The sequence below is a fragment of the Balaenoptera borealis genome (assembly GCF_965194805.1).
Source record: "Balaenoptera borealis genome assembly, chromosome: 15".
NCBI classification, from domain to species: Eukaryota; Metazoa; Chordata; class Mammalia; order Artiodactyla; family Balaenopteridae; genus Balaenoptera; species Balaenoptera borealis.
In genome coordinates, this window is record NC_138871.1 from 62,417,628 (window position 1) to 62,432,729 (window position 15,102).

General features: G+C 39.0%; 1 protein-coding gene across 8 annotated transcripts in view; it reads left to right on the top strand.

Annotated features, from left to right (window-relative positions):
* The window catches only part of FEZ2 (fasciculation and elongation protein zeta 2), an 84,934-nt gene that overhangs the window by 18,535 nt on the left and 51,297 nt on the right, over positions 1-15,102 (top strand). For 7 of the 8 annotated variants that reach the window (XR_014234769.1, XR_014234770.1, XR_014234771.1 and 4 more), the window contains exon 6: positions 14,223-14,303. The exons of the other annotated variant lie outside the window; for it this stretch is intronic. Coding sequence is in view for 1 of the 7 variants with exons in the window: in XM_082356805.1 (XP_082212931.1) it covers positions 14,223-14,303 (81 nt within the window). In the remaining 6 variants the exon portion in view is untranslated. The remainder of the gene's footprint in view (positions 1-14,222; positions 14,304-15,102) is intronic. 8 annotated transcript variants of the gene reach the window in all.

A 15,102-nucleotide genomic window follows, 5' to 3' on the forward strand; every position in this document is an offset into this window, starting at 1 on the left:
GTTAAACTCTTTAGATGTTCATTTTGGAGACATACTTTGTTTGAAACATTTCCTGCAGTGAGAAAAAAATTTAGGGGGCTTAAGGATGCTATTTATAAATATTAAATAAAATACTGAGTATTATAAAAGTGAAATGTTGATTTGTTTTAATTTTTAAAGTAATCTGTTATATGTTGGATAAGATAAAGCTCTTCATTCAGTAAATACTTGCGGAGTGTCTTTCTTGTGCCAGACACTGAAGATACAATGGTGAACAAAATAGGCAAGGCCCCGGGCCTCTTGGAGCTTACATTCTAATGAGGGAGACAGGCGCTAAACAAAGAAAAGAATGAATAGACAGCGTAACTTCAGGTAGTAATAAATGCCACAGAGAAAACGAAAGGCTTGGTAAGGTTATTATCAGTGCTGTGGGGAGCTGTTTTTGAAGGGGTGGTCACTGTGTCACTGCCCCTTCTGATTGGCAGGGCAGGCTGTTCTGTCCCTCTCCAGTTCTCTGTTTGGAGGGGAGGTTGGAAGAGTAGATCTTCTCCTTGGCAAATGAGACTCAACAGATTCAAAAACTTTCTGTCTCCTTTATCCTGTTCAAAATCTAGAGAAACAGGGGTGGGGAGTAGAGACTGGAATGGCCGAAGGACACTGTCTGTTAATGGGTTTGATGACCCACATGTACTTCTTTGAACTGACTATGCTGTTTTGGGCCGTGATGCTTCTATTTATGCTACTGCCTTTTCCTAGAACAGCCCTCCTTCTCCTTTCCTGCTTCCACTGTCTACTTGGGAGGTTTTTTTTTTTTTTTTTTTTAAACTCATTCTTCAAAATCATGGTCAAGCAGTGTCTTCCTTTCTTAGAACTTTTCTAGATGACTCTTCCTCCAGTGCAGAATTGACAACTGACAACTCTCTCCTTCTGGGGTTAGTATTATTCCTCTTAACTATTTCTGTTAGTACTGTCATATCATATTGTAATTTTTTGTTTTCATGTCTGTCTCTGTTAGGTTCCCTAAGGATAGAAAATGTAACTTTATTTTCATGGTATACCCAGGTCCCACATTAGGTACTCAATAAATTCCTGATGAATAAATAGTTAAGAAAAGATTTTTTTTTTTTTTGCAAATTTGTATTTCTACCTTGGATCTTTCTGCCAGGTGCCAAATGTATTGAGGCTGAATTGCATATTGATTAAGAACTTTGGGTTAAGAGCTGTGTTTGAATCATGATCCTGCCACTGGGTACATACTCCTTTGAATTTTGGAGGGATTAAATGAAATAATGTATGTAAGACTAGCATATATCCTGAGTAAATGCTAGTTATTATATGTCCAACTGTTTACTAGACATTTCTCCCTGAGTATCTTGCGGGCATTGAAATTTATCAGACTAATGTTACCATCTTCCTGAAGGTGAACTTATTCCTTATATATTTCTTTTGTCAGTGAAACTAGTCTACTCATTCACCAAAACCAGTGGAATTTTTTTTTTAAATTTATTTTATTTTATTTTTTGTTTAGAGGAATAGGTGGATATGTTTTTATTTTTTATTTTTAAATGTTTACTTATTTTTTAATAGGAACAAAATACTTATATTGTCTTTATTCAGAAAGAAAAAGTGAATTACAACACTCAAGGATATCCTTTTCTGCAATACAGTTGACCCTTGAACTAATCAGGGGTTAGGGGCACTGACCCTCTGCTCAGACAAAAAATTAAAACCAGTGGAATTTTTAGGTCAAAGAATATGCAGTTTTAAACAGTCTTTTCAAATTGTCCTACATAAACATTACCCAGTAACAGCATAAGTAACTGGCCGTTTCTCCAAACCTCCAACTTATGATGGATATTATTAACCTTCTCATATATACTGATCTGATAGGCAAATAAGGTTTTGATCTATTGACTGTATTCTTTTGTGCATTGCCTGTTATATCACATTTGAGTTGTTTTTCCTATTTATTTATGAGGGTGCACATACTTCTTATGTCCTAGTACTATATTCTATTGTAATCATTCGCTTAAATCTCTCCTTAGAAAAGAGTGCAGCCTTCCCAAAGGCTCATTCACATTGTTTCCCCAGCACCTCACCTAATTTTTCACTTAATGCATGTTTGTTAAATTGAAACTTCACTATAAAGGAGATGGAATCCCAGAGGATTTGTGGTATTTGAATTATTATTGTTCTATCAGGGATTTTTTTTTTTTGGCTAGTCTTCTGTTTGTATCAAATAGATTCACAGGTCATTGAATTTCAGTGGCATTTCACATGAGTAGAAGAACAAGTTGAAGTACATCAGTTATCTTTAAATTAGTAATTTAAAAAATTAAAGTAATTTAGTAGTGGTTGTCATCTGGAGTTATCTGAAGTTGTAAAGACATTAGTATTTACCTGCCTAACATCATACCTTACTTAGTAAGCTTATAAGGATGAAAACAGACGTACTTCCTCCTTTAGAATCCAGTGTTTGTAAATTAAAGTCATGTGTAAGGCTTCTTATTCGAAGTCTAGGATTGAAAAGATGGGAATGTATAGTATCTTTTCTGTTGTCCATATCACATTGAACTTTCAAGAGAGAGTTCTAGTGTGTTGCTCTCACCACCAGCAAAAATGTATAATTCCTTCAATCTAACCTGAAGAAGTTTATTCTGAAAACTTCTGGGGTATTAGCAGTCAGTGACTCCATTGTAAAAAGAATCATATTATCCTAATTTATTGCTTTTGGGGGTTGGCGAGCTAACTGCTTAAGGATGAGGAGGAGCTAGGGCTTGGATGATAGATGCTCTTTCTTGTATATATTTTTCTTTCACAGATGCATTGCTCCATCTGTCTTTATGACTCACTTAGCTCATATTCTGACTAATAGTCAACCTATTTTGTTTCTCTTTTACATGCAAAAATGCCCCAGTAATATTTTTTCATTTAATCTTGACCAAAGCTGACTTTAAGGTAAGAGAAATTTATTTTTGTTTAGACAGCTACTATTAGATTGTTCTGAAGTTGTTCTAATTTATGCTAGCAATAAGCCTGGAAGGAATTGTTCTGGCACAACTATTTGAATTTGGTGCTTTTTAAAATAATAAGGACCTGGCTTTTTGTTGTTGTTGTGCCTTCTTTTCAATTTGGAATTTTAAAGATGATTTAGCCCAGGGATTGGCAAAGCAAACTACTGCCTGAGGGCCAAATCAACCCTCTGCCTGTTTTATAAATAAAGTTTTATTGGAACACAGCTATGTCATTTCATTTACATGTAGTCTATGACTGCTTTGGTGTTACAAGGACAGAGTTGAATAGTTGTGACAGAGACTGTGTGGGCTGCAAATCTAAAATATCTACTATCTAGCCCTTTATAGAAAAGTTTGCCAGCCCCTGATTTAGACTAAAATTTGATAAAATTAAAAATTAGAAAAGATGTAAACTCCATTTAAGCGAGTTTGTGAAGATAAAGAGATCACTATATTGTGACTAAAATTTATTATAAAATGTAGCCTTGTTTTATCCTAAGAGTTTGTTGAGTTACTCCTTTGCTTAGGGCCCCTCCAGCAGCCTGAGTTGTGCCCACAGATGGTGACCAGCCATCTCCAAGTCACGTGCCACAGGCACCCCACCTGGCAACAGCCCTTTGTGCTGTGTGTGTCAGATGCCCAGTACGCTGGGTGAAGAGAGTCAGCAGGTAGCCCAGTTGTCCCCAGATTGGGGGTAAATGAAAAAAATTAAAATGTTGGCAGTGCTCCGGGCACATTGTATTTATACACAGTGATAAAAGGTAGTTTAAAGAAGGCAGAGGAGAAGGAGGAAAAGGGCTGTGTCCTCCCCTTTTCTAAGTAGTGGTAGTTGAGAGGATAAAGTCTGCCCTTTATACATACTTGAATGTAAATACTAACACATTTTCAACAATAATTTGTTGGTGATCTTTGATAGTATTTCTCTGCATTTATTTATTTCAAAGAATATTCCTAAAAATTAGTGTTAGGCATAAAATGGAAAGTCATTGTAGAGTGGAGAGAAACTTAGTTGTGTCATGTTTATTGTTTTAATAATTCATACCTATGAATTACGAATTATTTTAGATGTGAAACAAATTTTTTTTAAAATTTATATATTTTTGGCTGTGTTGGGACTTCGTTTCTGTGCGAGGGCTTCCTCTAGTTGTGGCGAGTGGGGGCCACTCTTCATCGCAGTGCGCGGGCCTCTCACTGTCGCGGCCTCTCCTGTTGCGGAGCACAAGCTCCAGACGCGCAGGCTCAGTAGTTGTGACTCACGGGCCTAGTTGCTCCGCAGCATGTGGGATCTTCCTGGACCAGGGCTCGAACCCGTGTCCCCTGCTTTGGCAGGCGGATTCTCAACCACTGTGCCACCAGGGAAGCCCACAAATTTGTTTTTTGAAAGGTAGTATTGCCTAGAGAAATATGTTATCAGCAGTTTTTGAAATCTTACCATTATCCACTATTCGTTTTCTGCAATGGTTTTTTGGTGTTAGACTGGTAATAGTGAGCTTTTATGACTCAGCAGTTACTGTAATAAAAATCAGGAGTCTATTCTTTTTTTTTTTTTAATTTATTATTTGTTCATAAATTTATTTTATTTATTTATTTTTGGCTGCACTGGGTCTTTGTTGCTGGGCGCGGGCTTTCTCTAGTTGTGGCGAGCGGGGGCTACTCTTCGTTGTGGTGCGCGGGCGTCTCACTGCGGTGGCTTCTCTTGTTGTGGAGCACCGGCTCTAGGCACGTGGGCTTCAGTAGTTGTGGCACGTGGGCTCAGTAGTTGTGGCTCGCGGGCTCTAGAGCGCAGGCTCAGTAGTTGTGGCTCACGGGCTTAGTTGCTCCGTGGCATGTGGGATCTTCCTGGACCAGGGCTCGAACTCGTGTCCCCTGCATTGGCAGGCGGATTCTTAACCACTGCGCCACCAAGGAAGCCCAGGAGTCTATTCTTGACTCCTTTATGTCTTGGAGAGGTTTGTTAATTATTTGTTAGTATGATACAAATTCACATAAAAGCCATAATATGCCAGGAAATTGTGATCTTATTATATATTTAGAGTATCTGTAAGTATCAGAAAAGAGTTTATAAAACTGCCAGGGTTAATTATTTTACTCTAGTTTTAGTAGCTTTGAAAATGTTTGCTGGTACTTAATTACCATATTAAGATTAAATTACATAAAAATCTTAAAAGATCTTCAGATACAAAAACTTAAATTGATGCTAGTCCATTTAACTCCTAACTTTGAAAATCTTCATTCACATCTTTCTGCTTTGAGATTGAACTTATAAATTAGTAGTTCAATATTTAAGACATGTTCAAATATTTATCTGCTTTGGTGTAACTCATATTTTCTCACTTACTTGGATCTTTTTCAAAAAAGTATTTTTTTGGTAGAATTTGCATTTATAACTGATTTATCATTCACATTAAAATTATTTGATTTGAAGAAGTGTCAAAACAAGCAAGATCAATTTTTACATCTTAGGTAATAGCTTACTAATTATTTGAATGTTTTTACTTTTTTTTTTTACATTTAACTATTGCTTTCAATTCTATGCTGTTCTCATGTTTTGTATTTTGATTATTTTAAGAATTTTAACTAAAACATTAACTACTATTCCATAAATTAATATTTGAAATCATGTCACTCAAACTACTAAAAATGATGTGATGTATAAAGAACAATAATTATGTTTGAATTTTACTTTCTTTTGAACCTCGAGTATAAAGAATATTAATGGAGTGAGAGCATAGATTAGAGTCAGAAATAGATGAAAAGGCATTTCCTAATTGCTTTTCCCAACCTTTTTTTCTGTTATTGAGCTTTGATATTGAGATTTTTAAAAGCTTTCCTGGCTAGTTAGAGATCTGTGCCACTGGGATCAGGTGAGGCCTCAGCTTAAGAGAAAAGCTAAGAAAAGTTTGATAGCAGGAATAGTCTGAATTTCCTGACCTCTGGGTTAGTTTGACTTTTCCCTGTCTTGGATCCTGCTTTCTGTGAAATGAGTTGAGCTGGTGAATACACTGTGCAGAGAATGAGTTGGTATGGTTAAGACTCTGGAAAAGAATGAACAAACCACAACTCTCTATCTGATTCCGTGTTGCTTTTCAGTTTAGGTGGTATTTTCTAGCTCTTTTCTTTTTATTATTCAGAAAGACCTTGAATTACCTAAAAGTGTTACTTGTTTTCTGTTCAAGTTTTCTGGCTGATTCAGTCTCAGACAGTAGTATCTTTTCCTTGTGTTGTCTTCAGACCTTTTAAGCTAGAGACTATAATCAGGGTGGTTATTTCTCAGTTGCCATTTTATTTATATGAGGAGAACTTGAAATACTGTTGTTTACTGTTTGGGAGAAAAGCAGAAAGGTATGGTTATTTCTGTTTGGGAGTTATGTCCCAAATGTTGGTCTAGCCTTTTGAAGGGAATACAGCCCAGACTTTTTCTGAACATTTATATTTGTTGAACACCCTGCTAAGTGCTTCTCGTGGATTATTTCATTTAATCCTCACAACAACCTTATAGAGCAGGTATTATTGTTGCTGCCATTTCATAAATGGGTAAACAAAAGCTCAACAGGCCTTAGCTCACAGAACCAGTGTACATTGGTGTGAGGATGTACAGAGTTGTACAGAGGTGGGTGCAGGGAACCCATGGCTCTGGAAGTTCTGTGCAGGCATATTGTGGATGGGCATGGAGGTCTTGGCTCATTTCTTTGTCTTTCAGATTTTTATAGATTTTTTTTTTCTTCTATATCTTGTTTACACTTTGTTGTTCCTGGTTTCGTCTGAGAAAAGTTTCCAGAGAATGACTGATTTTGAGATTTTAATACATACTCACGCCAGGGAAGCAAATGGTCGTGAGGCAGTCGTGAGTATTCTCAGTATGAACCATGTGACTGAGGCCCTGAACTCAGTAAACCCCTTCCCCTGTCCTTGCCACGTTACTTTGGCACTTTGTCAGCGGTGAGGGGAACAATAAAGTGAATACTGTAATGCTTAATCATTTTCCTGCTTATAAAAGGGCTCCCATCAAAAATTGCATTCTGCGAAGGGCATTTTACAGAGCTATTAACTCCTTCATAAAGATGCGGTGGATAGATTACAAAATAATTTTAGACTCACAGAACCTTCACAGGCGCTTCGCTTTGAATTTGAACATTTGGATCCTTTACTTCAAACCTAGAAGTGGTGGATTACCTGGAGGCATGATTGGGCTTTCTGACATACTTAATACTGCTGTTATTTTAGTTAAACTGTAACAACCCTTTATTGAATGTCCTTTGTTTCATCGAGCATTCATAACCTTGAGACTTAACTTCTATCAATGCTTTGACATGGCTCTGGCACTGTCACCTTCAGAAATGTTCAACAAAGAAATGCCTCTCTTCTTCCCTCCATCCCTCCACCCCCCCCCACGCCCCCAACTTACAAAATGTAAGCATAGAGAGAGTCTTCCCTCTGGCCCAGTTAAGTACCATAAGCACCTAATAACACTGTATCTGCCCTCAAGCATGTAAATGCAGTGTTCCTAAATGAGGTGATGTTTACTAAAAGTAAATTTAGTCTGCCTCTGAGGTTTTATCTTTTTTAAACTCATTTTGCCTTCCAAGAGGGTGTATTGTTTTTGGAATTTATAGGGCAGTTGTAAAGCAGACTCTGTTGTGTGTTTTGCGGAGCTCTTTTCCTTTTCCTTCCTTGTCTCGCTGGTAGTCTTTTCATTCTGTGATCCTTCTAGTTCATTGACCTTCTTCTACTTGCTACGCTTTTATTATCCCAGGGGTTTTATATTTCTTAGTCACTACACTGTTTTACAAACCATATCAACAGGATGATTTTATCTTTATTAATCTCATGTTGACTTCTCAGACTAGGTTCTTCAGTGGGCTTTTCCAGAACTCCGCTGTTCACACCTTTGACAAAAAACTTTATATCTCATCATGTCATCCTTCTTCTGTTCACCCTCAGATTATTTTTGCCTTTTAGCTCTTTTAAAAATGTTTCTCTCCTGCAAGAAGTCAAGAGGCCTCCCGATATGGTTATCACAGGCTCTAAGACTGGTCTTAGGTGTGTTACAACTTCAGCTTAGCAGACGTTTATAAATGCCTGCTGTGGCACAGGCGCTGTGCAGGTCACTGGGATGGAGAGACTAAGACCTAGTCTCTTCTCTTCAAAGTGTACTCATGTCACAGAAGAAAAAGGAAGCCACGGGAGTAGACAGCTCTGAATGTATCATCTCGCTGGGCAATTCTGTCATTCTAGAGCGCTAATATCATAGCTTATGTGACCTTTTAGTCTTGTACTGTTCTGTGTGCTTGCGTGTGTGTGCTCTGAATGTATCATCTCGCTGGGCAATTCTGTCATTCTAGAGCACTAATATCATAGCTTATGTGACCTTTTAGTCATGTACTGTTCCGTGTGCATGCGTGTGCGTGCATATGTATGGTTTGGATTTGCCTTCCTAAGAAATCATGTATCTTCTAGGTGGAGTTAACTTGTCGATTCACAGAAGTTACAAATAAGAAGACCTTTAAAAATGACATCATTTAATCATCCATTTCACAGATGAGGAAATGGGCCTCTGCAGGCTTAGGGACTGCTGTCATGTCACACAGTTAGTGGCAAAGCTGGGAGAGAGCCCAGATTTCTGATTTCTAGTCCAACGTTTTTCTATCCAAGAAGACTGTTGAAAAATTTTCTGATTCCAAATACTTTTGACTAAGGTGTGATTCCTGGTTTCATTAAAAAAAAAAAAAAAATCTGGAAGTATTTCACCGTTAGGGGAAGTAATTGCTGAAAAATTTTGCAGTTGAAGCCAATGACGATCAATCAAGTGCCTCCTGCATGCTGAGGATGGGCTTGTGCTTTGTGGGCATACAAAAGGGGTATCTGACATCATTTCTCTCCTTAAAGATTTTGAGATAGGGTTGAGCTTATGAAAAGTTAACCTAACCAAAACTTTCTTTTTTCTTTCTGCTCTGTTTTTTAGATCTTGTGCTTCATCCCCACTTTAAAAGAAAAAAACTCTTTCTTTTTTCCAGTTTTATTGAGAAATAAATGCCATACATTGCTGTGTAAGTTTAAGGTATATAGCATGAAGGTTTGATTTATAAATATGGTGAAATGATTACCACAGTAGGATTAGCTAACATCCATCTTCTCATATAGATACAATAAAAAGAAAGAAGAAAGGAGAAAAAAGGTTTTCCTTGTGATGAGAACTCCTAGGATTTACTTTTATACATCATATTGTCAGTGTTAAGTCATCATGTTGTACATTACATCACTAGTGCTTATTTATCTCATAACTGGAAGTTTATACTGGTTGACCACCTTCCTCCAGTCCCCTCTCCCCACACCCTCCACCTGTGGTAACCACAAGTGTGATCACTTTTTCTATGAGTTTAGGTTTTTATTTTTTTAAGATTCCACATATAAGTGAGATCATACACTATTTGTCTTTCTCTGTCTGACTGACTTCACTTAGCGTAATGCCTTCACGGTCCATCTATGTGGCAAATTAAACTTTTATCTTTTCATGTAGTACTATTAGACAAACATATATTGATATGTAATTATGTGCCAGGCATGGGTGTTAAGGATGCAGAGTAAATCGCAGCCTCCAGGGACATGCTACCTGTGGGCAGGGGATCTGATGACAGACCATCCAATGCACATGCAGTGATTCTCAACCAGGCCAATTCTGTCCCCCAGGAGACATTAGGCAATGTCCGGAAACGTTTGTCACTGTCACTACTTGGCGGGGGTGTGTGTCACGGGCTTCCGGCTGAGTAGAGGCCAGAGATGTCATTCAACATCCTACAATTCACAGGACTGCTCCCACGTCAAAGAATTACATATCTGTAATTCAGTGTCAGTAGTGTCAAGGTTGAGAAACCCAGGGATAGGGTAATTATTGCTATATTCAAAACAGCTACCACGTTTTTAGTGCTTTCTGTGCCTGGTACCGTCCTGTGGTAGCGGTGTGTGTGCATTACTGTCACCCCGAGTTTGGTTGAGGGGTCTGAATTGAATCCTGAGGACAAGCAGAGGAAGGAGGGGACAGGCATACCGAGCAGAGGGGGTGGTGTGGGCAACCACCTGGAGGTGACAGGGCGCCTGGGGAACCGCAGCTTGTTCATTATGGCTAGAAGTCGAGGGAGGAAGTGAGTCAAGAAGAAGAGGGTGTGGAGTAACAAAGTAGAAGCCAGAAAATGGAGGGCTTTGTACTGTATGCCTCGCTATGGCATTTGGTCCTTATTTAAAGGCTGTAGGAAACCAAGGAGAGGTTTTGAGTGGCTTGTTACATATTCAGATTTGTCTCTTGGAAGGGTAACTTCAGAGTTTCAAGGAGAAAGTAATCGGAAGGAGACAACTAGAGATAAGGAATTGACTTGGAGGCTGTTGCTGTCATCAGGAAAGAATTGAGCCAAGGAAGTGACAGCAATGGGAAAATAGTTGAATTTCAGAGATATTAAGGCGGTTGAATCTATCGGTTGGGGCTCTGGAGAAGGGAGGGGCCAGGATTGGGTCATTGATTGCTGCCTTGGGGTGGCATAGATAGAACATGTGTACCCCTTCGCCAAAGTGAGATATGCAAATCTCTTCAACAGTAACTGCATCTAGCACAGTATCTTCGGGGGATGTCTGTCCTTCCCATCAGCTCTGGATGATGTAGCTCCTTATGGTACAAAGAGTAAGCCTCCCATTCCAGCACATCCAGCACATGAAGATGGAGAGAGAACAGGGCCGCTGTAATAAAACCTTCTTATTGGAAGGAGGGGAGAATGGAAATACTCAGTAGCTACTGTTTCACATCCCGCTGCAGAAGAATAACAGGACCCCTGCTCACTGGCCGCAGGGTGAACTCCTTGGTTGGCCAGTTTGGCTGCTTTTGGTTTTGTTCTGAGAGGATCTCTTGTCCATTGTCCTTTGTAGCTCATCTGGGAGGGTGTATAATTCATGTTTCAGCTCAAATGTCACCTCCTAGGAGAACTTTTCTCTGACCTCCCAGTATAAAGTAGGCATCCAGGTTTTAATTGTTGTAGCTATTGTCAGGGCGTGCATTATCTGCAGTTATCTAGTTCCTTTACTTGTTTTATTTTTTCTGCTCCTCTTAGGCTGGAATGTCAGGTCATGAGGGTGGGAGGGGCCTTGGCTGATGTGTTCGCTTTGAATCCTTAATACCTGGAATAATATGTGACTCAGTATATATATATATTTTTTTTAATAAATTTATTTATTTTTATTTTATTTTTAATTTTGGCTGTGTTGGGTCTTCGTTTCTGTGCGAGGGCTTTCTCTAGTTGTGGCAAGCGGGGGCCACTCTTCATCGCGGTGCGCGGGCCTCTCACTATCGCGGCCTCTCTAGTTGCGGAGCACAGGCTCCAGACGCGCAGGCTCAGTACTTGTGGCTCACGGGCCCAGCCGCTCCGCGGCATGTGGGATCTTCCCAGACCAGGGCTCGAACCCGTGCCCCCTGCATTGGCAGGCAGATTCTCAACCACTGCGCCACCAGGGAAGCCCCCAGTATATTTTTTGAAAGAATGAATAAATGAAGGAGGTATAGAATGCTGAAGGAGAAACAGGCTTTTAATAAAAAAAAAAAATTTCTGGGGGAGAGGAAGATGAATTCAGTCTTGGATATGATGTGTTTTTGGAATGTTTAAGTACAAGTGTCCAACAGACCACTAAACATACAAGTCCGAAGCTCAGGAGGGAAATTAAAATAAAGGTAGCTAGTGTTTCTTGAGCCCTTCCTTTGTGCCAGGCTCTGTTCCAAGCACTTTATTGCTCTTAGTAAAGTGGAGCTGTAGATCTACAGAGGCAGAAGTTGAAGTGGGAAAAGTCAGAATGTGCATGAGGAAAAAAAATAGGGACACAATCCCTGGGAAACACCAGTATATAAGAGGTGAGCAAAGAAAGAGGCACTTCTCAGAAGAAGCAGCCTAGAGGCAGGGGGGACTCTGGGAGAGTGTGGTGTCTAGGAACCCAGGCAGGCAGGGAGGAGAGCTTACTGGATGTCTGCGAGGGATCTGAAAGGTGTCCACAGACCTTGGCATCAAAGAAATGATGCTGGGCAGAGCTGTTTCTGGAAACCCTGGGGAAAGAGAGGTTGAGGGTTTCAGAATTTAAAGTTGGCAATGTGGGAAAGAGCTAGCAGAGGGGAAGAGTTTGAACATGCAGTAAAGGGAGAAAATTGTTACTGAGTGGTTTCTGGGGAGGTGGGAGTTGATGGCAGCTGGAGCATTGGGGGTGGAACGTTCTCAGCGGTATCTCATAGTTGGTTTCTTTGTGCTTCCCCTGAATGTTCTGATTTTTCTTGTTCTGTCATTTTCCCAGTTGAACCTAGTTGGCTGCCGTGTTGCTTGCCTGGTCAGGATACAGTGGGGCCTGACTGGCCACAACTACTGACTCAGCTGTCATCAGCCGCAAGGGCAAAGGTTCTACTGGGAGTTCCTTTACTTAACTTCTTTCGTTTTTTATGTTCCTAAGTTACTGTGGCTTCACATGATTGCATTTTCATTTATTTCCACTAAGCCTGGTTGCATGAAAGCCATCTTTCACAAATACTCAGGCTATTGGCAGTTGAAATGGCTCAGTAATGTCCACAACTGGACATTTAATAAAGAAATTTAAATTACAGCTTAAGAATTTAAAAATTTGCATAAACTGCTTCCACCCCCACCCGCAAGAGACGGGAATTAGGTTTCCAACTGGGAAAGGTAAAGATGGTGTTTTCAGAATACACTGTTCAAATATGAAGTATACCTTAGTTTTCTGATACATGGATTCTAAAATGCTTCATCTTGCTTGAGATTTTCTGAATTTGTATCTGCCTTTAACATGCCTGTAGATAATGGAGTGAAGTAATATAGAAAATTCAGTATTTTTCTCTTTGTTGCTTTTGAAAGGAACTACGTTTGATAGACATAATTTTTTTAAAAAAAGAGCTGACTTGTTTATTTGAAAAGACTTTCTCGTAAGTTTTATTGCAGACGCTGGAGGCTAAGAGGTCCTTTCTTTTGATAATCTCTTTAAAAAATGTGAACAAGTTATATGATAGCATGTGAAAAATCTGCAGACATGGTTATCTGTAGGTTTTCTTTTAAAACTAGCCTACTTCATCAAAAGAAGAGTTACGCTGCTAGCAAAGTACAGCATGTTTAGTGGAGCTGTCTTGACCTGGACCACACTTTGAGAATCACTGGGCTACACTATGCCTTTCTTGAGGGCAGAAACCATTGCCTTAGTTTCCTTTTTTCTGTTCATTAGGGCCTGGTAAAATACTCTTTATGTTGACTCCTCAAATGTATTTACTGATTCAACTCACCCCTATAAAATTACAGGGGGAGGAAGCATCCGGTGAATCAGGACTGAACTTCCTTTTCAGAATGCCTTTCCCCTTAATTAGTCATGCGGTAAGAGGATCCATCGAAGTCCTTTGACTGAGCAGCCACAGAGGTGCCACTGGACTCTTTTTCACTGTCTGATGACATTGTAGACTGGTTACAAATCAAGATGAGGAGTGTAGGAAAACAATATTCCCTTTTCAGTACAATGAATTCTAGGAAGTCTTGGAGGTTGCTGGGAGAAAAAAGCTAGAATTGTTTCCAAGAAACAGAATGGAAAAGTCTGCAAAAGTCTTAGGGGACCTCGCTGGCACATGGGATCCACTCTGCTCTCCAGGAAGCATATGTGCTCTTCTAGTTCGAATTTTCTGCCCCAAGGCGATGGCAGGTGTCCTGAAGAGTGAGTGGGAAGCAATAATCAGCTCTCCAAGTAACAGCATTTTCATTTGCCAAATGTTATGTTAATGTTCTCCAAACTTACGGTAGAAATGTGCAAACTTAGACTGAAAATATGCATACTGTCAGTGTTAAGTTTTCAGACTTTTGAAAAAATGTAGGTAAACAATATCAAAAGGTATCTTTAAAGTTATGTGGTAAATTTTGCATAAAACAAATATGTGTACAATTTACAGTGTTTATATTGGAGCACATTTATCAGCTACGTCAGGAAAAATCTTCATATATAGTTGCATGAAAGTAGTTCCTTTTGCATTTGACTTGCAAAGAAATGGAAGCAAAAGCATTTTAAAACAGCATGATTTTGTCTGCTTTATCTGAATGAGTTAGTGGCATTTTCTAACTGCTTGCCTCTTGGGTACATAAGTCATCATGGTACATTCTTACTAATAGTCTTTGAACTTCTTTCTCTGTCCTTTTCTTCTGGGCCGTATATCGCTGCCTTTAGCGCTTCAGCATGGAAGGGATCTCAAATGTCATTCAGAATGGCCTCCGCCACACCTTTGGAAATTCAGGTGGAGAGAAACAGGTGCTTGGTTATTCTTATTTTCTTCATTCTCTGTTTTTTCATTCTCTGTGTAAGTGAGGTCCTGAAAGCTGGCAGTCTTACTAATCTACTAAGACTATTGCTTAAAGAAATGAAAGTTCATTATATTTATAGCCTTGATAATGCATAGAATTTCCTTTTAGGAAAAAGCATTTTTCAGATTAGACAGTAGATTCAGTGTATTCTTAATACATGTTTTAGAACTCTATTTTTCACTTTTACCTTTAAACGAATAGCTGTTAACATATTGACTTAATGAATTGCATGTGTAGAATATATAGCTGTGAAAATAACTAAACTAGAATATGCTACTGTAATTCTAAAAGTTTAAGAAACAAGATCTCATTTTGGGGGAAAGAAAGCCAGATGTTGGTATCTTTTAGACTACAGTTCTAGGTCAAAATGTTTATAGAGCATCCTTACCTACTTTTAAATGATAATTCATGTGCTTTTAAGGTGTATCATGTGGTCAGTCAACTCAGTTGTCTGCTGAATGAGGCATGAGACATTATTTATACCAAATTATACATGGATATAAATATACAGTCAAATGTGTAGCAGTTTGCTTTTTATTAGCATTTTTTGACATAATGACTTAAGGAATGTCAAGAGCATGGGAAACACATCTACACTGAATGTGCTTAGAATTTTCACAATTGAAACCTTCACTTTAAAAAGAAAACTCTTCAATTTAGTTCTTAAGTGAAGAGTGAGAAAGTGTGCAGAGTGTAGCTTGTAGGCAGTTTATCAGAATAAGGCATTTGAGCCTAGGTTTTTACTG